At 39.4% G+C, this 22,187-nt stretch overlaps 1 protein-coding gene across 3 annotated transcripts in view; it reads left to right on the top strand.

Annotated features, from left to right (window-relative positions):
• The first annotated feature begins 1,927 nt into the window (after positions 1-1,927).
• LOC126471466 (dynamin-binding protein-like) overlaps positions 1,928-22,187 on the top strand; it is a 213,444-nt gene continuing 193,184 nt past the window's right edge. For all 3 annotated transcript variants that reach the window (XM_050099662.1, XM_050099663.1, XM_050099661.1), the window contains exons 1-4: positions 1,928-2,187; positions 11,211-11,388; positions 11,888-12,006; positions 17,052-17,188. In XM_050099662.1, coding sequence (XP_049955619.1) covers positions 2,098-2,187; positions 11,211-11,388; positions 11,888-12,006; positions 17,052-17,188 — 524 coding nt within the window. In that variant the 5' untranslated portion in view covers positions 1,928-2,097. The remainder of the gene's footprint in view (positions 2,188-11,210; positions 11,389-11,887; positions 12,007-17,051; positions 17,189-22,187) is intronic.

The raw sequence follows: 22,187 nt of genomic DNA, 5'->3' as shown, positions 1-22,187 counted from the left end.
AATTTTATTTAAGTATATAAAGGAAGATGTGAATAAAATTTGATTAGTGAAATACATTCGACATATCAAATAGACTACTTGTTAAAATCTACTATATAGTTCATTAGAGGAGAGATAGCGTGATCCCGAGCCATTCTTGTTTATTATAGAAAATCTCTGACAACAGTTGTACATCGGCCATATAATTGAAGATACCATGTACGTAAGCAACGATAATGATCAAGTCTTTCGTATATATTTAATTTTAATGAGCGTAATGAATACACATTCGCACTTGTATACTTTCAAGGAAATTAACTGTGCTTTTCCTTCTTAACAAAAAAAATTACAAAGCTTTTGTTTATTCACTTCGCTCCCACCTGACGCAAGTATCTAATAAATTTATTGTCTTCCTCGCGCGCCCAGTACGACCTTCGATTGCTTCGGCAGTTTTATAATAATCATATTTCTTTTCGTTCGGCATTTGTGCTGTGGGTAATTTGAATCCCAGAAGCACGTATGATGTCTATAATACCGCACATCTTTCGGAACTTTACGTTCTCTTTGGATCACTCCGCCGCTCACGCAAGTCGTGTCATCGACGAACGTAGACATTAGACAAAATAGTAAACGAAAGCCTTCCGTTCTACACGCAGGGAACGCGAGTTTCCTTTCGTGGTTCGCTAAACCCACACGTATCAGTCATTTTAGAATTCGGTGTGCACGCAAAGACGTCAAACACGACACTGAACAAACAGATTGCGCGAGTCAGAGTTGTGATGATTTTCAGTCTACACGCTACGAATTGTCTGTGTCCACAGATTCGAACAACCTTGCTCAAACCACCAGTTCCAACTTCCACGTTTGCGCACATCTCATATCTACCCAAGTTTCCGGTCCAGTTGCAAGTTAGTCCACATGCAACAATCTGCGTAGATGTAATGTGCTCAGACAGATCGTTATATATGGATCGGTCTTTAATCAGGCCCTGCACGTGAACTACAATAAATCAACAAACACTGTCCTAGAATAACTACATATTTCCTTTAAGTAAAAAAAATATTGTTCTAGAAAAAATATTTATTCAATCTAATAACGCTTCATGAGGAGAAGAGTCGGATCGTTAAACTGATTATGTGAGGCAGGCACTACGTCGAATCTTCGAAGGGATTGTGTAGGGCACTACACTACAAAAGAATTTTTTTTGTATTTCCTTCTTATCTGCGAGGATGCTACTATACATTTAACATAGCCTTCGACTGTGCTAGTAGCAAATCGATCGTTTTAGTTAATAACAATGTTTTCGAACATGTAAAACATTAAGGAAACTGCAGTAAGCAATTAAACTTTTCTTATTCGTTACGAAGTAACTCAGCAAAGATGCAGTCAAGAACAAGTATGTTATGAAATAAAGATTTGCAACAACAATTCTGAATGTAACCTGCAAATATGGAATATAATCTCTTAACATCGTAGTAGAATGCACGCTATAGGGAGAAGTTAAAATTCGTATTCCATTTGTAGTTAGCGCGCTGTGTTCAGGAATTTGCGCTCTTTAATCACTGCCCATAAAATGCGCGGAATGGTCCTAGCTTCAATGTACACAATTATCAACTATCGTGAATGTTCATTAGTGCATAAAGAGATATCTCTCTCTTTGTTAGTGCGGTTAAAAGTTGAATTGTGTGACTGTATGTTCTAGACAGGAGACAGGTGCCTGCGTCAAGCAAGGTTACATCTTGCTATTAAAACTGATGAACTCAAAGCCAGAAAATATATAAATAGCTTGTTTCAGTCTATAGCAGGAGAAAATAAAGCAGAAATATCTTTTCGATTTTGTAAAAATAGAAAGCATCGTACCACTATTTTCGTGTTGCAATAAACGTCAATTTTTGACAATTTTGCTCATCGTCGTAATGTTGGCATTATGACAGTCCTAAATAGCAAATGAAAACAACAAGCAATGGTAGATGTGTGAGGTTATGCAATGTGATTATATACTTCGCGTGACGGTGGTGTTGATGGATAGTTTTGACAGCATTGTCAGTGCCCAAAGTTTATAGACATTTGTTGTCTACGCTAGCTGGGTGGCATACTGTTTTGAAATGAGCTGACAACATGGAAAAGGGGACAGTCGCGAAGGTGATAAATGACTTTCTCACGACGACTGCAGGAGAACTTTCACTGTGTAAAGGAGACATTGTACAGGTAATTATAGGTCACAGACAGATGTACTTTACGAATTTCGCCACTTTTAGCAGAGGCGACTGCTTTGCCAGATCAAAAGTGTTCATAATTATAGACTGTTTCTGAATGTTAATAGGCCTAATGTTTTTCGTTTAAAGTTAACCATGAAATACTATAGTGAGTAGTGAGACAGAACAGCATGCACTGGCTTCAATTATGGGCTGTGTTAGACTTTTACAAACAAATGATTTCATTCACAGATATATATTATTAACTTTTGTACATATGACAGAGGCATAAAAGCCTCATGCTGGGAGCAAGGAAACTGAGATTCTTTATTGATTGTAAAATATATATAGTATATGAATGCAATATTGAAATTTGAACAGTCGTACTAAAATGAATACTGTAAAACAAAATAATACGAGGGTCAGTACTAGAACAAATTGCTATTAATAAGTCAACATTGTTCACTGGGCATGGTCAGACAGATTACATCGCATCGTAGGGACTATATATCAAAACCACTTCTAAAACTAAGATAACAGACAAGAGGCATTACACAGCACTGACATTCTAAACAGTTGTTACAAACAATTTTTAAATGATGGGAGCGGCAATGACCATGCAAACTTGCATGGTCATTGCCGCTCCCATCATTTTAAAAAAAATTTTACAAAAGATTTTTAAATTTCAACTACCGCTCTCACCAGATGACGGTGTATTGGATGTGAATGGTGGGGAGTGGCTACGGGGCAATGTTCAATGTTACCATGTTATAAATAGCGTATATTGCCTGAGGATGCACCGATAAGTGGTGCGGAACCGGTCGCAGATTTAATAAAAATCATTGATACAGCCAGTGCGGAATTTTCTTTGAAAAAACTATTGATTTGGTTTTTATTTGGTGCTGTTGACAGAAAAAATGGAAGTCATCGCTTAAAAATGTGTCAACTGTATTGTGTGGTCATTATTGGTAGAGCAGGCACATTTGCTTTGAGCCTGTAGGCCATTTTTTGCAGGCAGACGTGGTAGAATCTTGTATCCACCACTGTGGTTCATAGTGATTGGTTGTTTAACGTTTTCATTCACCTGTCATTCTGTACTCTTGATTGTAAGTGGCTTCTTAACAAGCATGCAGATCTTTGGGAACTGTATGGCCTTGCCACATTAATTTTGACATTTATAACCCACTAATTTGTACAGTATCTGAATCATATGTGATACATATGCTGTCTTAAGTACATATTAAAATATCTTCCCCTTGCTGTCCCACCATGTCATGCTATGAACATCACTGCTGTGAGTGATATTGAGAATCATGCTTTATTATGACTGTGACTCCCCACTGACTTGTCGATATTATCTAATAGAAAGTAAAGTTGAAATTAGGCTTGTTTGTTTTAGTCTCCCTCCCCCCACACCCTATAAAATCTCAGTTATGGTGACAGACTGATCTGTAGAATAGCACAGTGTCTATGATAGATTGGAATGTAACAGTTTGGTAGTAAGTTGTGATAGCCAACAAATGTGGGCATTACAGAAGCGTTGTATTTCACTCATCTGCTTTGACCCATGACGTCATCAAGATGACGGACACCACTACTTCCAACATGTACAATATGTTGACCATTATGTCACTACATGCACAGGCAAACAAATATAAAAATGATGCCAGAATATTTCACTGCAGCAATAAAATGAAACTAATGGGACAACAGTGGGAAGTGGGAACTTTAAGATGGGGACAGGCTATACGCATGACAATATGAAAAACAGCACCATCCCAAAACAAATATTTCCCACAAAACAAACACACAAAATTCTCAACATATGACATAACACTACAAACATGAAAAACACAGGAATTTTACATTTCATGTGACCTATATACCTCAAACAGAACCTTTGATATCAAGAAACCAACACATGCAAGTCCAATATGTAGTATCGCCAAATTCTTGTAATCTATATAGCTCAAACAAAGCCAACATCCAAACAAGCCCAACCTCTTAACCCCGATTTTAACCAACCCCATCCCACCTAATACCACTCCTAAACACAACACGCACAAAGAAATTAAAAGAAAAAAAAAACAAAAGAAAATGAATCCTCAAAGATGTAAAGATGAACAATAACAAGATTAATATGTAAGTAAAACCATCTTCAGTGTGGCCAACCAAGTTCTCTTGAATGAAGTCCCTGTCGGATAGATCACTAAATATTTTCATGGCTACACAGCCACATATATAGGTCCCCGGTCCAAGAAGATGGGACTAATCAACTTCATGCTGTCATTACACGCGACACCTCACATAATTAGCAATCAAGCCGAACTACTGTAAAAGCCTTATGGTTGTTGTCATGTCATTGCCCATCGCAACCTGGAATGAATAACTATTAAATTTTTTTATCATATCGATCTCTAACAAAAAACAAGAAAAAACTATTACATTGTGGTCTGTAAAAAACATACAGCACTAATCATACTGTCACAAACACATATGCACAAACCCCCAAAACAGTAGGCCTAAATCATTGTAACTTGTTAGTGACACAGCTCACTTTTCCAACTACGGAAATACGGAAGTGTCCGATCCTGCCCGTCTGCTTTGACCCATGACGTCACAAATATGGCGGAAATGACCATAAACCATGATTCCAATATGGCGCATATAAAGTTGTTACGTACACATTATGAGGACGAAAATACATTGGAAAACAAACACACACACGTTCCACAAAAAGCCTAATGACGCTAACGGGACAAGCACGGGAAATAGGGGGTTTTTTGGGTGGGGACGAACTAAATATAAACAAATTTAGACACCCACCCCCATACAAAACCACGCAAAACGACGAAACAGACAGACATCACAAAACTCCTCAAATACCACTAAACACAATATCATCTGGAATCGGACACTTCCTTTGACCTATATAGCTCAACAGCAGCTCCTGATCCCATAAATTGGGATTGAACACTTCCCTGCTCAACAGCAGCTCCTGATCTCATAAATTGGGATCAAACACTTCCCTTGACCTGTTATCCTTATGACATCTCCACATACAGCCGACCCTGGTCCGAGACGCTGGAACTTTAAGTAGGCCTCATTTCTTCACGACATACTGAACACTTCACGACTTCATCCAAAAATCCGAATTTTATTAGAGACAATACACTGTCCGCCATCATAGCTGCCAACCGAAAACTGTTGACCCTGTCAGTCATATCCATATCTACCAAAGACATAAAAAAAAAAATTACCAAAATTCACACACGACGCCACACTCGCAAACTAAACCAAAACCATCACCTAACACACCACCAGAGAGCACCACCGATCGCATCAAAACGACACCTACAAACACGCCACTCTCACAAACTAAATCCCGCGTCGTCGTGACGTCACACACCACAACAGCCTTACACACACGGGTGGGATCGGACGCTTTGGCCGACCCCCAACTACTTCACAGAATGATTACACAAAGTCAAATGACCCAATACCACACATAACACAAACATCTTCAAATTTGAACATCCACCATGAGGCTACACTTCCAAATACAACAACGCTCCATCTGAAAACGTGACCCGACTTGGAAACAGTGTGCCACAGTGACATTGCACAACACAACACACTTACGTCAGGGGTCAAAGCAGATGGGTGGAATCTGATGCTTCCTTTGACCCCAAATGTTAATGTGGAATAAGGGTTTTAACCGATGGACCTATGCTATGTCTGAAGATATGCATTCACTGTGTTTTTAATGTGGTTTTTTGTATCAATAACAAACTGCAAGATAATTTCATAAAAGCTGTATTATACAGCAAACAAATATGATATGAGTAATTTGATGTATATAATGTAAATATATAGCATATCAACTACAAAATACACAGTGTGTGGGGCTGTGTGTAACTCTTACCAAAACTTCAGCCTCTCTTTTGCCTGCTCCCGTCACGCACTGACGCCCAGTGAGCTATTGTCCCATCTGATGTTGATAATATTTGTCAACCTGATAATGATTTAAGATCAGAACTATTTGAAAATAATAAAAATTATTAATATAACTGCTTTTAGGGGTCTTAAGACATCTTTTCTGAACCCATTTTGAAAAATGAAGAAATCGAATGACATTTGCTTAACCCACAATCCTTTATTTTGTACATGATTGGTTTCAGAACACTTAAAATTCCATTATCTGGTATATAAAATAAAATCACTTGACCATCTGAGGTCAGCATCACCCCATTATTGTCATAGAACAAAGATTCCATGTCAAAAGGACCACAGATTTATTAAAAATGGTACCCCCCGTCCTGTGCTGTGCAAGCGGGAACACAAACATAACACTGTGTAATGATTATGTAGTTTTCCTGTTAGTGTCCCTGGTTGCACAGCATGGTAGAATAATTTTTATGGGATTTGTGATCCTTTTATCCCTTTGATGAGGAATCTTTGTTCCATGACAACAGTGGGGTGAAAATGACCGCAGATGGTTAAGTGATTTTATTTTGTACACAAGATGGTGGAATCTTAAATTTCCAATACTGGTTGTGTACACAATAAGAGATTGTGGATTAAGCACCTGATGCGCAAGTTCACCATATTACAAAATGGACTTGTGCAGTTGTTGCTGCCCCATAAGAACAACTTTTTTTTCTGAATCATTTAACAGCTGTGGAACACTGCCTGCAGAAAAAGTTTTGAGCACTTGCTTTTAATTATTAAACTAAAACTTGATGTAGAAAAATAATTTTAGAGTAAGTTGATGTAAGTTTGTTGCCAGCTGGAGGCAACCATCAAGTTCAGTTAGATGCCATATGAGCAAAAACTTGTAATTTGCAGCTTTTATAAAAGCAATATCTTACACTGTAGAGCCTGTGGAAACAGTAAGACAAAACAAAAAGTTCCTCCTGTCCCCATTCTTGTAATGCCTATAGTTTAACAGAACACATTCCATGCAAACATCTAGTTGTATTTATTGGTATGATTAGAATCTCCCCCCCCCCACCCCCCCCCCCGCACCCCCCCCCTCTCTCTCTCTCTCTCTCTTTCTCTCTTTCTCTTTCCCTATACTCGTGGAGTCCTTGTATGTACACAAAATATTTGTGACTCAGTATCGATGAAGCTTCTCCTCCTCAACATAATTCACAATAATCATTTAAGAATACTTTACTGGTGCAATTGCATGAATATAACCCAAAGAAATCCTGATCATTTGTAAAGGTGTTAGTGGCACAAAGTTAGTGTCCAGCCACTCATGGACGAGTCAGGAATTGAAACTGAGACTAGCAAAGCTAAAGCAGAAATGTTTAACTCTATTTTCAAATGTTCCTTTACTGTGGAAAATCCAGGAGTATTGCCACAATTTAATTCTTGTACCACTGAAAAGATGAGTGAAATAGATATTAGTGTCAATGGAATTGAGAACAGGTGAAATTGTTAAAACTGAACAAAGTCCCAGGGCCTCATGGAATCTCTACAAGACTTTACAGGGTGTTACAAAAAGGTACGGCCAAACTTTCAGGAAACATTCCTCACACACAAATAAAGAATAGATGTTGTGTGGACATGTGTCCAGAAATGCTTAATTTCCATGTTAGATCTCATTTTAGTTACGGATGAGGCTTCATTCCAACGTGATCAAATTGTAAATTTTCACAATCAACATGTGTGGGCTGACGAGAATCCGCACGCAATTGTGCAATCACGTCATCGACACAGATTTTCTATGAATGTTTGGGCAGGCATTGTTGGTGATGTCTTGATTGGGCCCCATGTTCTTCCACCTACGCTCAATGGAGCACATTATCGTGATTTCATACGGGATACTCTACCTGTGCTGCTAGAACATGTGCCTTTACAAGTGCGACACAACATATGGTTCATGCACGATGGAGCTCCTGCACATTTCAGTCGAAGTGTTCGTACGCTCCTCAACAACAGATTCGGTGACCAATGGATTGGTAGAGGTGGACCAATTCCATGGCCTCCACGCTCTCCTGACCTCAACCCTCTTAACTTTCATTTATGGGGGCATTTGAAAGCTCTTGTCTACGCAACCCCGGTATCAAATGTAGAGACTCTTCGTGCTCGTATTGTGGATAGCTGTGATACAATACGCCATTCTCCAGGGCTGCATCAGCGCATCAGGGATTCCATGCGACGGAGGGTGGATGCATGTATCCTCGCTAACGGAGGACATTTTGAACATTTCCTGTAACAAAGTGTTTGAAGTCACGCTGGTACGTTCTGTTACTGTGTGTTTCCATTCCATGATTAATGTGATTTGAAGAGAATTAATAAAATGAGCTCTAACATGGAAAGTAAGTGTTTCTGGACACATGTCCACATAACATATTTTCTTTCTTTGTGTGTGAGAAATATTTCCTGAAAGTTTGGCCGTACCTTTTTGTAACACCCTGTATACTGAATTCATGGCTGAGTTAGCCCCTCTGTTAACTATAATGTATCCTAGATCCCTCAAACAAAAAAACTGTGCCTAGTAGCTGGAAGAAAGCAAAGGTTACACCTGTCTACAAGAAGGGAAACAGATGTGTCCACAAAACTATTGTCCAGTATCCTTGGTACTGTCTGCAGCTCGTGGTCTTGCGGTAGCGTTCTCGCTTCCTGCGCACAGGGTCCCGGGTTCGATTCCCAGCGGAGTCAGAGATTTTTTGTGCCTCAAGATGACTGGGTGTTGTGTCATCTTCATCATCATCGATCCCCGTTACGATCGGAGGAAGGCAATGGCAAACCACCTCCACTAGGACCTTGCCTAGTACAGTGGTGCGGGTCTCCTGCATCGTCCCCTACGCTCCTCGGAGTATGGGACATCATCATCCTTGGTATTGATTTGTTTAGAGAACATTTTTTTTAGCTCAAACATAATAAGGTATCTTGAACACTAAGACCTCCTCCATGCCAACCAGCATGAATTTCAAAAACATAGATAATTTGAAAACCAACTCACACTGTTCTCACAGGACATTCTGAAAGCCATGGATCAAGGCTATTAGGAAGATGCAGTATTTCTTGATGTGTGAAAATCATTTGAGTCATTAGCACACTTACGCTTATTATCAAAAGTATGATCATATGGAGTATAAGACACAATATCTGAATGGATTGAGAATTTCGTTCTAGGGAGGATGCAGCATGTTATCTTAGATGATGAGTCATCGACAGATGTAGAAGTAACTTCAGGTGTGCCCCAGTGAAGTATGTTGGGTCCCTTGCTGTTGTATATTAATGATCTTGCAGACAATATTAATAGTAAGCTCAGACTTTTCAAAGATGATGCAGTTATCTACAAAGAAGTATAGTCTGAACGACCTTGATAAGATTTCAAAGCTGTGCAGTGATTGGCAACTTGTTTCAAATGATGAAAAACATAAAATTGTGCACTTCACAAAAAAGCGTAGCATCCTATGAATATAATATTAGTCAGTCACAGTTGAGATCTGTAAACTCACACAAATACTTGGTTGTAACGCTTAGTGGCGATGAAGAGGAGTGATCACATAGGCTCAGTCATGGGTAAAGCAAGAAGCAGACTTCAATTTCCTTGTAGAATACTAGGAAATGCAATCAATTTACAAAGGAGATTGCTTATAAATCACTCATGTGACTCATCCTAGAGTATTGCTCAAGTACTTGGGACCCATGTCAAATAGGACTAGCAGGGGTATTGAACCATATACAGAGAAGGGCAGCATGAATGGTCACAGGTTTGTCTGACCTGTGGGAGAGTGTCACTGAGATGTTGAAAGAACTGAACTGGCAGTCTCTTGAAGATAGAAGAAAACTTTCCCAAGAAAGTCTGTTGACAAAATTTCAATAACCAGCCTCAAATGATGACTCTAAGAATGTAATGCATCCCCATACATGTTGCTCCCACAGGGATTGTGAGAATAAGATCATATTAATTACAGCACACACAGAGGCACTTAAACAATCATTTTTCCCATGCTCCATACATGAATAGAATGGGGAAACGCTCCAATGACTGGTACAGTGGAACATACCGTCTGTCAAGCACTTCACAAGCGTAGATGGAGATATATGAAAGCCAGAAAAACAAAGGAGAGGCCTTTGTCTTGACAAACCAAAGCATGTACTGTAAGCGATTGAAGATGTTACTTAGGTGGAGAGAATTCTGAGCAGTATACTCTTGAGCTCGAATCAAATATATTTCTAAAAGTATGTTCCATCTCTAATTACTTCATGGTCTTCCTTTTTATTTCTGTAAGTTTCTTGTGTCCCGTCTAATTTTTTACGAGTATCCACTATTCATTGGTGAAACTCATATAGAGTTCTTGCAGGAAATAAATCCTCCACATCTACAGTTAATTTATGTATTTAGGTATTCTGTCGTAACTGGGTTTGAGGTTGAAGTCTCATTATGAATATGGGGCAGCATATGGTATGATTTCAACAAAAATATGTAATTTTGGCCTTCCTTTCCAATTTTTGTGGACTGTTTACAATTGTTAAGGCTATGTTATTATTATTATTATTATTATTATTATTATTATTATTCTGTGGAAGCTATAGCTTTGAAGTTCATTATGACAGAATAAATGAATAAAGAATTTAACTGTGGCTGTGGACGCTTTGTTTCATGAAATAATATCATCAGCGGCAGACCCATGATGGTCCTCCCTGTAAAAATGGATAATCTCATCCTGCAAAGCCCACTATAAGATGTCTGCAGTCTGAAGAACCTGAGCATGTGTTTAGCTGCCACTTAACAGTGAAATCTTAAACTTTTTTTCCCAGATAGCCACTAAAGTAACAGTTTCACTGCTATGAATCTTCACATAAAATACGCCACATAAAACAATGATCATGAAAAATTTCAATCTGATTGTGTGAGATCATTATATTTACAGTGTGTCCATTCTTTGTTGTTCTGTCATGTAGTCCCCCCCCCCCCCCCCCCCCCCCCCCCTCCTCTCCATCACATTTGTGTTTTGGTATACACTTCAGTGTGCAATAAACAGATTTGAATGTAGCAAATGTAATTTCCAGATTCTGGAGAAAATAGATCGTCACTGGTGTAATGGTATTGTTAATGGTACATGTGGAAAAGTGCCATTGAACTACTTGATAGAAGTGGACCCACCTGATCTGCAAAATGATTATGAACTCTTTGCCACAATTGCTGATTTTCCTGGACAACAACCTGGTGATCTTTCATTCAGGAAAGGTTGGTTCATTTTCATTCTAGAGAAAGTGATTTATATTTTCTATGTATGTGTGTCACATTTTCAGTAATATAAAAACAAATCACTTTGTGTTGCATCTGTGTTTAATTTATGTAATAAACTAATGCTAAATAATCTTCCCTTCTCTCACTACTCTGTGCCTGCCCCCCCCCCCCCCCCCCCCTCCACTCTCTCTCTCTCTCTCTCTCTCTCTCTCTCTCTCTCTCTCTCTCTCTCTCTCTCTCTCTCTCCCCCCCTCCCACCCCCCACCCCCCCACCCACCCCTCCCTTTTTTAAAATTGGTATCCAGTCCACCTATATGCAATAATATAAATCTTTCATTCAATTCAGAATGTCTTAGTAGTTTTGAAGGTAACTTTGTTACAATTTTTGTGAAATAATTGTGTCTAAGATTTTAATAAAACACACTTAGCATATTCAATGGATATTGTAAACAAAGAGGGGAAAATTGAGGAGAAATGTGGTTTTTTAATTTTTCAGGTGAGCTGATTATTGGCATAAAAAAGATTGATGATAATTGGTGGGAGGGAAGTATTGGAAGTAGGAAGGGTATGTTCCCTACAACATACACATGGAAGCTGGACTCATCTTACATAAAGGTATTTCTACTATTGATTCAACACAGAATTTAATTAAAATACTACTTACTTAGTTTACAGGTATTAGTCTACCCTTGAAAGTATGGTATATTGTTGGGGAAAGAGAGAAAAAGTAGCGGAAGTGAAAGATATTATGTTCCTTTATAGCTGGAGTCATGAATGATGGCGGTAGAGTTTAGGCTTGTTCTGCACACCTATATATCACGCATTCTCCAACAGCCGATGAATGTTCAGCACTGCTCTGAGTGCTCTGCTGTGAATATTGTAGCCAATGTGAGCATTAAACATAATCATAACAAATTATTTAATGAATTTTTATTCCGTTTGTTGAGAGTTGTAACCTCTGAATGTGATGGTACGCAACACATTCCATTTCTTCAAGCACAAAGCACGTGTATGTGTGTACTGCAACTGTCACTTGGAGGAACTCTGCAGTACCCATCCATGCTTCGACCTGAAAGAACTGCCATCGTTTGTGAATCGGACTATGATAGTGCTACTTTGATTTTTAGACTTTTGCTTAGGCGAATGATATCGTAAATTTCAATACTTCTAGCCCGTATGTATTATGTTTCACTGAAATTAACTAGGTCTCTTAGGACAAAAAATTGTAGCATTCTGGTTGGAGTGAAATTTTGAATTTAATTAGTTAAGATATTTTTATTTCTGTATCAGTATTAAATTAATGCTAATGTTTATTTTATATGAGTTCTTCATAAGACCTGACTTTGGTTTGAAACATACATCCTTCCAGAGGACACAGTCAGAATTGGCATGAGGAATCCAGAATTCAGGATTGGGGGCTGATAATGGCCACCAGTGCCCCATTACTGTAGAACCTGTGTTCACTACAGTAACCACCATTAAGTGTGATGCATTAAAAATATGGTAGTCCTGGTTTAACCATGTGCATTGTGGATGGACCACTTTTATAAACTAAGACCTATATGAAGAAGATAGTGTAGGTGGCAAGTCCTCCTTGTGAAGTTTCATCTAAACAGAAATTGTAAGCAGTATCTACACCTATGTACACTATCTTATCAAAAGTATCTAGACACCATATTAGTGAACATTAATATGGGGTGTGTCCACCCTTCACCCTTATGACAGCTTGAACTCTGCTGAGGACACTTCCAGTGAGGTGTCTGAATATCTGTGGATGAATGGCAGCCCATTCTTTCTCAAGAGCCAAAAAAGACAGTACTGGTTTTTGATGTTGGAGTCTGGAGCGGAGTTTATGTTGTAACTCAGCCCAAAGGTGCTCCAGTGGGTGTAGGTTGAGACTCTGAGCAGGCCAGTCCATTTCAGGAATGTTGTTTTCCACAAATCATTGTTTCACAGGTGCTGCTTTACGATAGAGTGCATTGTCATGCTTATAAGTCAGTCATCATCTCTAAACTGTACCTCTACTGTATGCAGTATGCATTGCTATAAAATGTGTTCAAATCCTTCAATACTTCAGAGTTTTCTTAAGCGCATTAAGGGGACCACAACCTAACCACCAAAAACACCCTCATACCATAATACCACCTCCTGTGTACTTCATTGTTGACACTACACATGATGGCAGGTGACATTTTCCAGACATTCACCAAACCTAGACTCTTACATCAGATTGTCACATGGTGTTGCGTGATTCATCACTCGAAATTACTCGTTTGTCATCCACTGTCCAGTGAGGTCGCTCTTTTTGCCATCTTGTAGGATTGACTACAGAAATGTTTGGGGTGTCAGGAGCTGCTTTACCATTCAATACTCCATGCCTCCTTTCATACTGATGGATCCGCCTGTCATGATACTTAGTGCTCAGTTCTGTATTACGTAGGGGCACTGCGATACTTTTGATTGGATAGTGCATACAGTCCACAAACCACTGTAAAGAGCATAGCAGAGGGTACATTGTACCATTGTTATCAGTTTTCCCCCCCTTTTTCTGATTGCATAATGAGCAAAAGAAAATGACTGTCTATATGCTTCTGGATGCACAGTGATTTCTCTTATGTTATTCCTATCAAGTTCACTATATTTACTCAACAAGGATTCATGAGGCCGAAGTAGTCTTCCTTCCAAAGATTCTCGTTTCACATCCTTGTACATTTTTGTTGCAACTGAAGTATACTATACAGACCTGGCACAGTACTAATCTCTGAATTTTCTCGATGTGTGTTGCCCTTCCTACTTGACAAGGATTCCAAACAGTGGCACAGTACTATAGATTTGGCCACACTAACTGTGTTTGCAATTCCTTCTTCACATAAATTTCGTTTTTCCAATACCATTTGAACAAATATAAGCCTTCCAGTTGCCTTCCCTAATACTTATTTTACATGATTGTGCCATTTCATATCACTTCTTGGTATTGACGCTAAAATTAGTATTGATCCCAAAATTAGTGGTGAACATCTGGAGTATGTCACATTTATGAGTACAATACAGTGTGACACACTCAATATGTTCGCCCCTAATTTAGTAATCTAATACTGTGGGATTCATTCTCTTTGTTATAGGCATTGTCTTACATTTAGCCAAATTTAATGAGAGGAATCATTCATTACACCAAATGGAAATTTTGTACAAGCCTTCCCATACATTCATCCAGTGACAGCAGTCTCCTTTAGATAACAGCATGAACAGTGAACAATATCGTTTATATATGGTGATAACATTGGAGACCCTACTACTCTTCCTTGGGGTCCACATGGTGATCCTTCTGTTTCAGTGCAGCATTTCCTGTATGGTGTACTGGGTTATATTAGTCAAATATTGCTCCATCCTATTACACATGTACAAAGATACTCTTTATGATCATATCTTGGTTTGTAAATAACAGTGTAGTAGAGTGTCAAAAGTTAGTCAGAAATCTGGGAAGGTGGAATCAACCTCTTCACCTTCGTCTCGTTTTTGCAATCTGTCATGTATCAGTAAAGCAAGCTGTGTTTCACACAAGTGGTTTTTCCTGAATCCATCTCGATTTTTTAAGGGAATTTTATTTTTGTTCCAAGAATGCAAAAATGTTTGAGCTCTAGGATCCTTCATGATTGATATTGGTCTTTTTTAAATTTGACCCCATCTGGAACCCATAAGTGCTCAGTGACCCTACTTATTTACATTGGTGAAAGAGGCCACAGCATTTAGTTGCAGTGTGTATGTATTGTAGCAGATCTAGAATTTGATCTCTGAGCGGCTGTATTCAATGCAGCAGATAAAGTTAATACATTTCAGCTGTTATTTGCCATAGTCCTTCTTCTGCTATACATGACAAGAATTCAGACTGTCAGTTTATCTGCTGCATTGAAGGTGGTCACTCAGTGATTGAAATCTAGATCTGCTACAAAAAATGTAAGAGGTGACTGACTGCTGTGCCTTCTTTCATCAGTCAATATTGGCCTGAAATTCTGTGCCCGTGATCTTTTACCCTTTTTGTAAATGACAGTGACCTGCACTCTTTTTCCAGTCGCACAGGAATATTTGCAGCACAACAGAGTCCTAATAAATGTGAGCAATGAAGAAGTCAGTTGTGTAGCTTGTTCTGAAAAATCTATGTTAATTGGGAAAATCTAATTGGAATTCAGTCAAGGCCTGCTACCTTGTTTGGTTCGAGTAGTCTTAATTATTTTTCAGTAGTGGGGGTGGTAACATTAGTCTGTCTCATTTGTGAATTTTTTGGTGGTCAAATGTCGCTATGGTAGTATCCTCTTGCATGAACACATTTTCAGATTCAAAATTCATATTTGTGCTTCTGTCTGGTGTCTTCAGTTTAAACATCACAAGCGGTTAACTGGGAGATTTGGACAGATTCATTGACTTTACGTATGACCAGAACTTCCTAGAATTTTCAGATAGATCTATTACCAGGCTCAAAAATTATTGTTGACTTTATACAGTGCCTGTCTTACAGATACAAATTGTTGTTAACTTTTATCTGTAGATTCCCTGGAGTTGCTGTAGTAGCTAGAGTGTAGTAACCTCTTTTTTAGTAAACTTTCTTTTTTCTCTCAGAATGGTATTGATAGTGACTATCAGTTTGACCAAATACAAATACTCTCCTAGCTTTATTGATGATTCCTTTGATGACCACTGTTCTTGTAATAGCATCATGGTCTCTGATGCCTCTCTCATTGGTGACATTCTTGAAGAGATCGGGTCTGATTTTAGCTAGGAGATCTAGAATTTGTCTTTTGCGCATAGATTTTCAGACTAGTTGTTCAAGGCAACATTTTTCAGTATTAATTTGTAAGACTTTCTTAACTTCAGATAATGTTTGCATAGTTTTCCTAGTTGATAGTGGGCAACTTAGTCACCACCTACTTCTACCATGTGCTTGTTTGTTGTATTTCTGTGCTATTTACTTTAGGCTATCTTTGAATAACTCTTGTAACTGATATGTCTGAATCTCATGGTCAACAGAAGCATCCAGACCTAATGCTAGACCTAATGCTTCTGCTCATCACTATAAACTCTCCTTCTCCTGGAAAGTCAGACCTGACTTTCTGATATATGTTCCACTTTGCTTTCTAGGAGAGACTTGAGCTCTGTGACTGTACTGCAAATAACAGTTAACAATTCATGTATGAAAATGTGTCCTGGTTATCAGATGGTAGGAAGGTAGATCTGAAGATTTTCCTTCTATTATATTTAAAAACCTTTAGAACAAATTGTTGGATTTACAAGAACCCATAAATCTCTATGAAAGTCACATTTTTGGAGGAAAAATTACAATCTACCAAGTAGGTATTACTCTGAACTCAAAAGCTCTTATATATTGAGGTGTGATAATGAACCACACAGTTCAATCACTTTTAACAAGACAATTTTATCCTGCCATGACCTAATACTCTTAAGCACACTGAGATCACCAAAATAATGGGCAAAAGAAGAAAGAGCTGAAATTGTGTGTGTGTGTGTGTGTGTGTGTGTGTGTGAGTGTGTGTGTGTGAGTGTGTGTGTGTGAGTGTGTGTGTGTGTGCACACACCAAGTAAAACATATCCATATTTTATGTAAGTTGTTGTTATGAATATTTCAGAAGCTGTCACTTTTTTTCTAGGTGAAATGTAAACCTAAAGTTTTAAATATGACAGCAAAAGTGAAGATGAGTATGAAAGCTCAGCTAGAGGAGGAGATAGATTTGTACGAAGGAGAAATATTGACTGTTACTGAAGTTATTGATAAGGACTGGTATAGGTAAGTATAAAATCAAAATAGTCAGTAATTCTCAGATGAGAATACATCACACTGTTTAGTGTAATTATGGTAGAATTGAGAATATGGAGCCATGTTCTTGGTTTTCCATGATGTGTCCAAATCTCTAAAGGGAAAATGTTAATATACCTTTACAGCTAAGCTGGTAGATAAGTCATTTGGCAACCTTGCCACCTCTTTGCCAAGGTATTATTTTCCTGAAGACTCGATTCAAAGCTGAACACACATAGAGGGAAATAAAATAATTTAGATTAGAAAAGAGTGATTGAATATATTTATGGCATAGATAAATCATATGTTTTGTAGAACAAAATGTAACAGCATAGAAATATTCATCTTTACAATATTGAGACTAAACAAATTAGTGGGACTAGAAAACCCTTGTGGAACTGTAGCATCCACAGTTTTTAAAAGCTTCCACTTTGGGAGAAAGCAAGAAGCAGGAAATACAAAAAAAGGGGGGAGGGGCTTGGTGCATATGTGTCAGGTAAAAAGAAAAGAAATTACAAGGCACAAGTGGAAGCTAAATCAGTGGAAAAAATGAGTCTGTAGAATTGTGAAAATATATGGAAGTAAGAAGGAAAGAGTTGATCTGTTTTTGGATCAGTGGGATAGGAAGGTATTTGCTAGAATGAATGTCTCATTAATGTCTTCTTGCAAACCTATGGCTGCTCTCGCTGAGTCATGCTGAGTTGTATGTGAGAGGCCTTGGTGGTTGTTAGTAGGGGGCTTCAGTTCCTCCTGGATAGTTGGCAGTGTCAGAGAGATCTAGGTCTGGGACAGGTGCTGCCAAAGGATAACCTGTAGGAGTTTGCCACTGTTGTAAACAGGTGCTGCAGTAGTTATCACCCTACCTTCAATATTTATAGTTGTGGATGTGGCTGTGAGCACTCACCGGTGTGCTGACATGGCAGCAACTGTTTCTGTTGCAATATCTGTTGATTTCCCACAGCCTTGACCATGAGGAATTTCTGATCTGGCCTTTGCTTCCAATGCTGGCATAGTGGATGCCCATAACTTTGTCCCTGACTTGAAACATGGCTACATGGCTAGAGGTTTGTGTGTGTGTGTGTGTGTGTGTGTGTGTGTGTGTGTGTGTGTGTGTGTGTGTGTCATGATGCTGAAGTAGGATGCCACTTGCCATTCCAGTTCCAGTTGCAGAACTCTGATAATGTGATGGACCTAAGTGTGGCTTGTTGATAACCACACTGCAATGACTATAGAATACATTTTTGTTAGGGCTCTGATTACAGTTGTGGCTGTTGTTAATACCATGTAGACCACAAAAGGGAAATTAGATATCTACAACTGTAAGCCAGTTATTTCCCAGAAATGGTCTAGTGGTGCCACTAACCCGCCTGGATAGTCATGTTAGCATACTGCTTTTGGGATTCAGGGAGACGCACTGGCTCCTGATCGAATTTGCCCAGCAGATTAACGATGACGGCTGGTGTCCTGGCCGGCCTAGATTTGGTTTTTAGGCAGTTTCCCACATCTGACTAGATGAAGACAGGGCTGATATTCACATCCGACCTTAGTTATACGATTCACAGACGTTTAGCAAACATAATCACAATTTCGTAGGTGGATAACATTAGATACAGACACATGGGGGTTCAAAAATTCTGTCCCATGGAGGGGGGAGGAGAAGGGGAAGGGGTGGAGGAAGGAAGGACATCTGGCCACCCTCTACCAGTAACACTGCCAAATCCAAAGATAACATGCCAACCCTCTTGAGGGCATGGGACAAGGCCAGGAAGAAGGAGAAGGAGAAGGTCTAATGGCATAACTGTGTAGCTGTTCCAATGCTTGTTGCTGCTTCATTCTAGAGGAAAATAATTGGAGTGGGGCTTCAACTGTAAATGTAAGATGACCCCTATGTTAATCTATTACACAATATAAAAGCTTTGACCTCAGCAGCAAGATTTCCACGTGTGAATGTAAGGTGACACTGTATATTTTGAATGAGGAATTTGGGGAAAAATCTCATCTTTTTATCAGGTAAAATGGTATGTTGTCCATTATGTGTGATGCTAATACTAGGAAAGTTATAATCTTCCTCACTTCCATTTATGTTGCTGTTAGGACTACGTACCTGGGAATTTCTTATTGGCATAATTAACTACCTTCTATGAGCTGGAAGCATAGGTGGAGAGTCTAGTTGAAAATACTTTCCGATGTTTTTGAGAAAAACTGATGCACCAGTGACCAGATTAAAACTTACTGAGATATATGATATTACTAAAGAATAAACTGCAACCAGACACACTTTTTGAATGAATGATTTATTTCGTTGCTCTAATTTTGGCTGTACCAAAGCATTAGATGGTACAGTAGTGGTATATTTCTACAGCTGTGATATATGTACTGCTGTTTTTGTGCGTACGTCAGTTTTGAAATTCTTAAACACCACATGATTAATAACAACAACAAGATAATAATTTATACCCTCCAATCCCCCATAAGCAGCCTTCCAATCAAAATCAATATTCATGCAAAGTAAGATTCATGTCCAGCTGGTATGGTGGCTTGAGTCTCACAATTTACTAGCCACTGCACAGTGTGGATTTCAAATGCCCCGTTCTGCAGTTGGCCAGCTCATAATTTTGTCTACCCTTGTCATGAATGGTTTCCTGTGGAAATACCAGACTGTGGCCATGTTTTTTCGATTTGGAGGAAGCCTACGACACCTGCTGGAGGACTAGTATCCTCTGTACTCTCTACGTGTGGGGTTTCCTTGGCCGCATACCCCATTTCCTTCAGGAATTTTTAAAAGGCTGAGTTTTCAAGGTACGTGTGGGTTCTGCCTTGTCGAACACTTTTATTCAGGAAAATGGTGAGCCTCAGGGTTCCATCGTGAGCGTCATCCTATTTGTTATCACCATTAACCCTATAATGGCCTGTATCTCACCGGGCGTCTCCGGCTCCCTTTTCGTTAATGATTTTGCGATCTATTGCAGTTGTTCATGGATTTGTCTCCTTCAGCAGCATCTTCAGCAATGTCTCATTCATTTTTACTCAAGGAGCATTGGCAATGGCTTTTGCTTTTCCACTGACAAAACCATTTGTATGAATTTCTAGTGGTGCAATTCGTTTCTTCTGCCATGTTTACATCTTGGGCCTACTGCTCTTCTGTCTGTTGAAACTACAAAATTCCTGTGGCTTATACTCAATTTGAAACTTTCTTGGTCTTCCCACATGCCTTACCTGGCCGCCTGCTGTAAGCGGTCCCTCAGTGGTACTTCCCGGGGAGCGGATCGGACCACCCTTATCCATTTGTATCAGTCCCTTGTCCATTCGAAACTAGACTGAGGATGTTCCGTTTATGCGTCTGTATTTCCGCCCCTCTTATGCCATCTCAATGCTATCCTTTATTGTGGCATCTGTTTGGCCACTGGCGCCTTTTACACTAGCTCAGTTGATAGTCTGTATGCACAACCTGCCGAACTATCACTGTGACACCACTGTGACTTTCTCCTCAGCAAATACGTATGCCATTTGTCTGCTAAGCCTGGCCACTCATCCTATGCCTCCTTCTTCGATGACTCATTTGATCACCAGTATGGGGCACATCCCTCTTCTATTACCTCCTGGAGTTCATTTTCGGCTCTTGCTCTGGTGGCTGAACTTCATGCTGCCTGCCTTTTCGTACATCTACATAGATACTCCACAAGCCACCAAAAGGTGTGTGATGGAGGGTACCCTGTATCACTACTTGTCATTTCTCCTCCTGTTCCACTCGCAAATAGAGCGAGGGAAAAACGACTGTCTCTAGGCCTCTGTATGAGCCGTAATTTCTTGTGTCTTATCTTCATGGTCCTTAAGTGTGATGTATGTTGGCGGCAGTAGAATCGTTCAACAGTCAGTTTCAAATGCCAGTTCTCTAAATTTTCTCATTAGTGTTTCCCAAAAAGAACACCGCCTTCCCTCCAGGAATTCCCATTTGAGTTCCCAAAGCATCTCCATAACACGTACATGTTGTTCGAACCTACCAGTAACAAATCTAGTGGACCGCCTCTGAATTGCTTCGATGTCTTCCTTGAATCCCACCTGTTACTGGTCCCAAACACTCGAGCAGTACTCAAGAATAGATCGCTCCAGCATCCTATATGCAGTCTCCTTCACAGGTGAACCACTCTTTCCTAAAATTCTACCAATAAACCAGAGTTGACATTTTCCTTCCCTACCACAGTTTTCACATGCTCGTTTCACCTCCTATCGCTGTGCAGTGTTATGCCTAGATATGTAAATGACTTGGCTGTGTCAAGCTGGACACTAGTAATACTGTATCCGAACATTACAGGTTTGTTATTCCTACTCATCTGCATTAACATACATTTTTTCCACATTTAGGGCTAGCTGCCATTCATCACACCAACTGGAAATTTTGTTGAAGTCGTCTTGTATCTTCCAACCGTTACTCAACTTCGACATCTTACTGTACACCATGGCATCATCAGGAAACAACCGCAGACTGCTGCACATCCTGTCTGCCAAATCAGTCATGTATATAGAGAACAACAATGGTCCAATCACACTTCCCTGGTTCACACCTGATGATACCCTTGTCTGATGAACACTTGCTGTTGAGGACACCACACTGGGTTTTATTATTTAAGAAGTGTTCGAGCCACTCACATAGCTGAGGACTTTTTTCATATGCTTGTATCTTTGTCAACAGCCTGCAAGTGGGCACCATGTTAAATGCTTTCCAGAAATCTGGAAATATGGGATATGCCTGTTGCCCTGCACCCATAGTTCTCAGTATATATGTGGGAAAAGGGTAAGCTGAGTTTCAGCTTTTGGAACACTGCTCAGTATTTGTAGCAGGCCTTTTCACCCTGTATCAGGCCACGCATTACATCTGGCGACACAGGCTTTTCAATTGCGTCATCTGCTCTGACACTCTGTGTACTTCAGAGCCTCCGTGTGCTGTACACCATCCATCCCTTAGTGCAACGGGTCCAGGAAAGCTGTCACT

The sequence above is a fragment of the Schistocerca serialis genome, chromosome 3 (assembly GCF_023864345.2).
Source record: "Schistocerca serialis cubense isolate TAMUIC-IGC-003099 chromosome 3, iqSchSeri2.2, whole genome shotgun sequence".
Taxonomy (NCBI): domain Eukaryota; kingdom Metazoa; phylum Arthropoda; class Insecta; order Orthoptera; family Acrididae; genus Schistocerca; species Schistocerca serialis.
The sequence above is the reverse complement of the archived record's forward strand: the minus strand, read 5'-3'. Positions and strand labels throughout refer to the sequence as shown.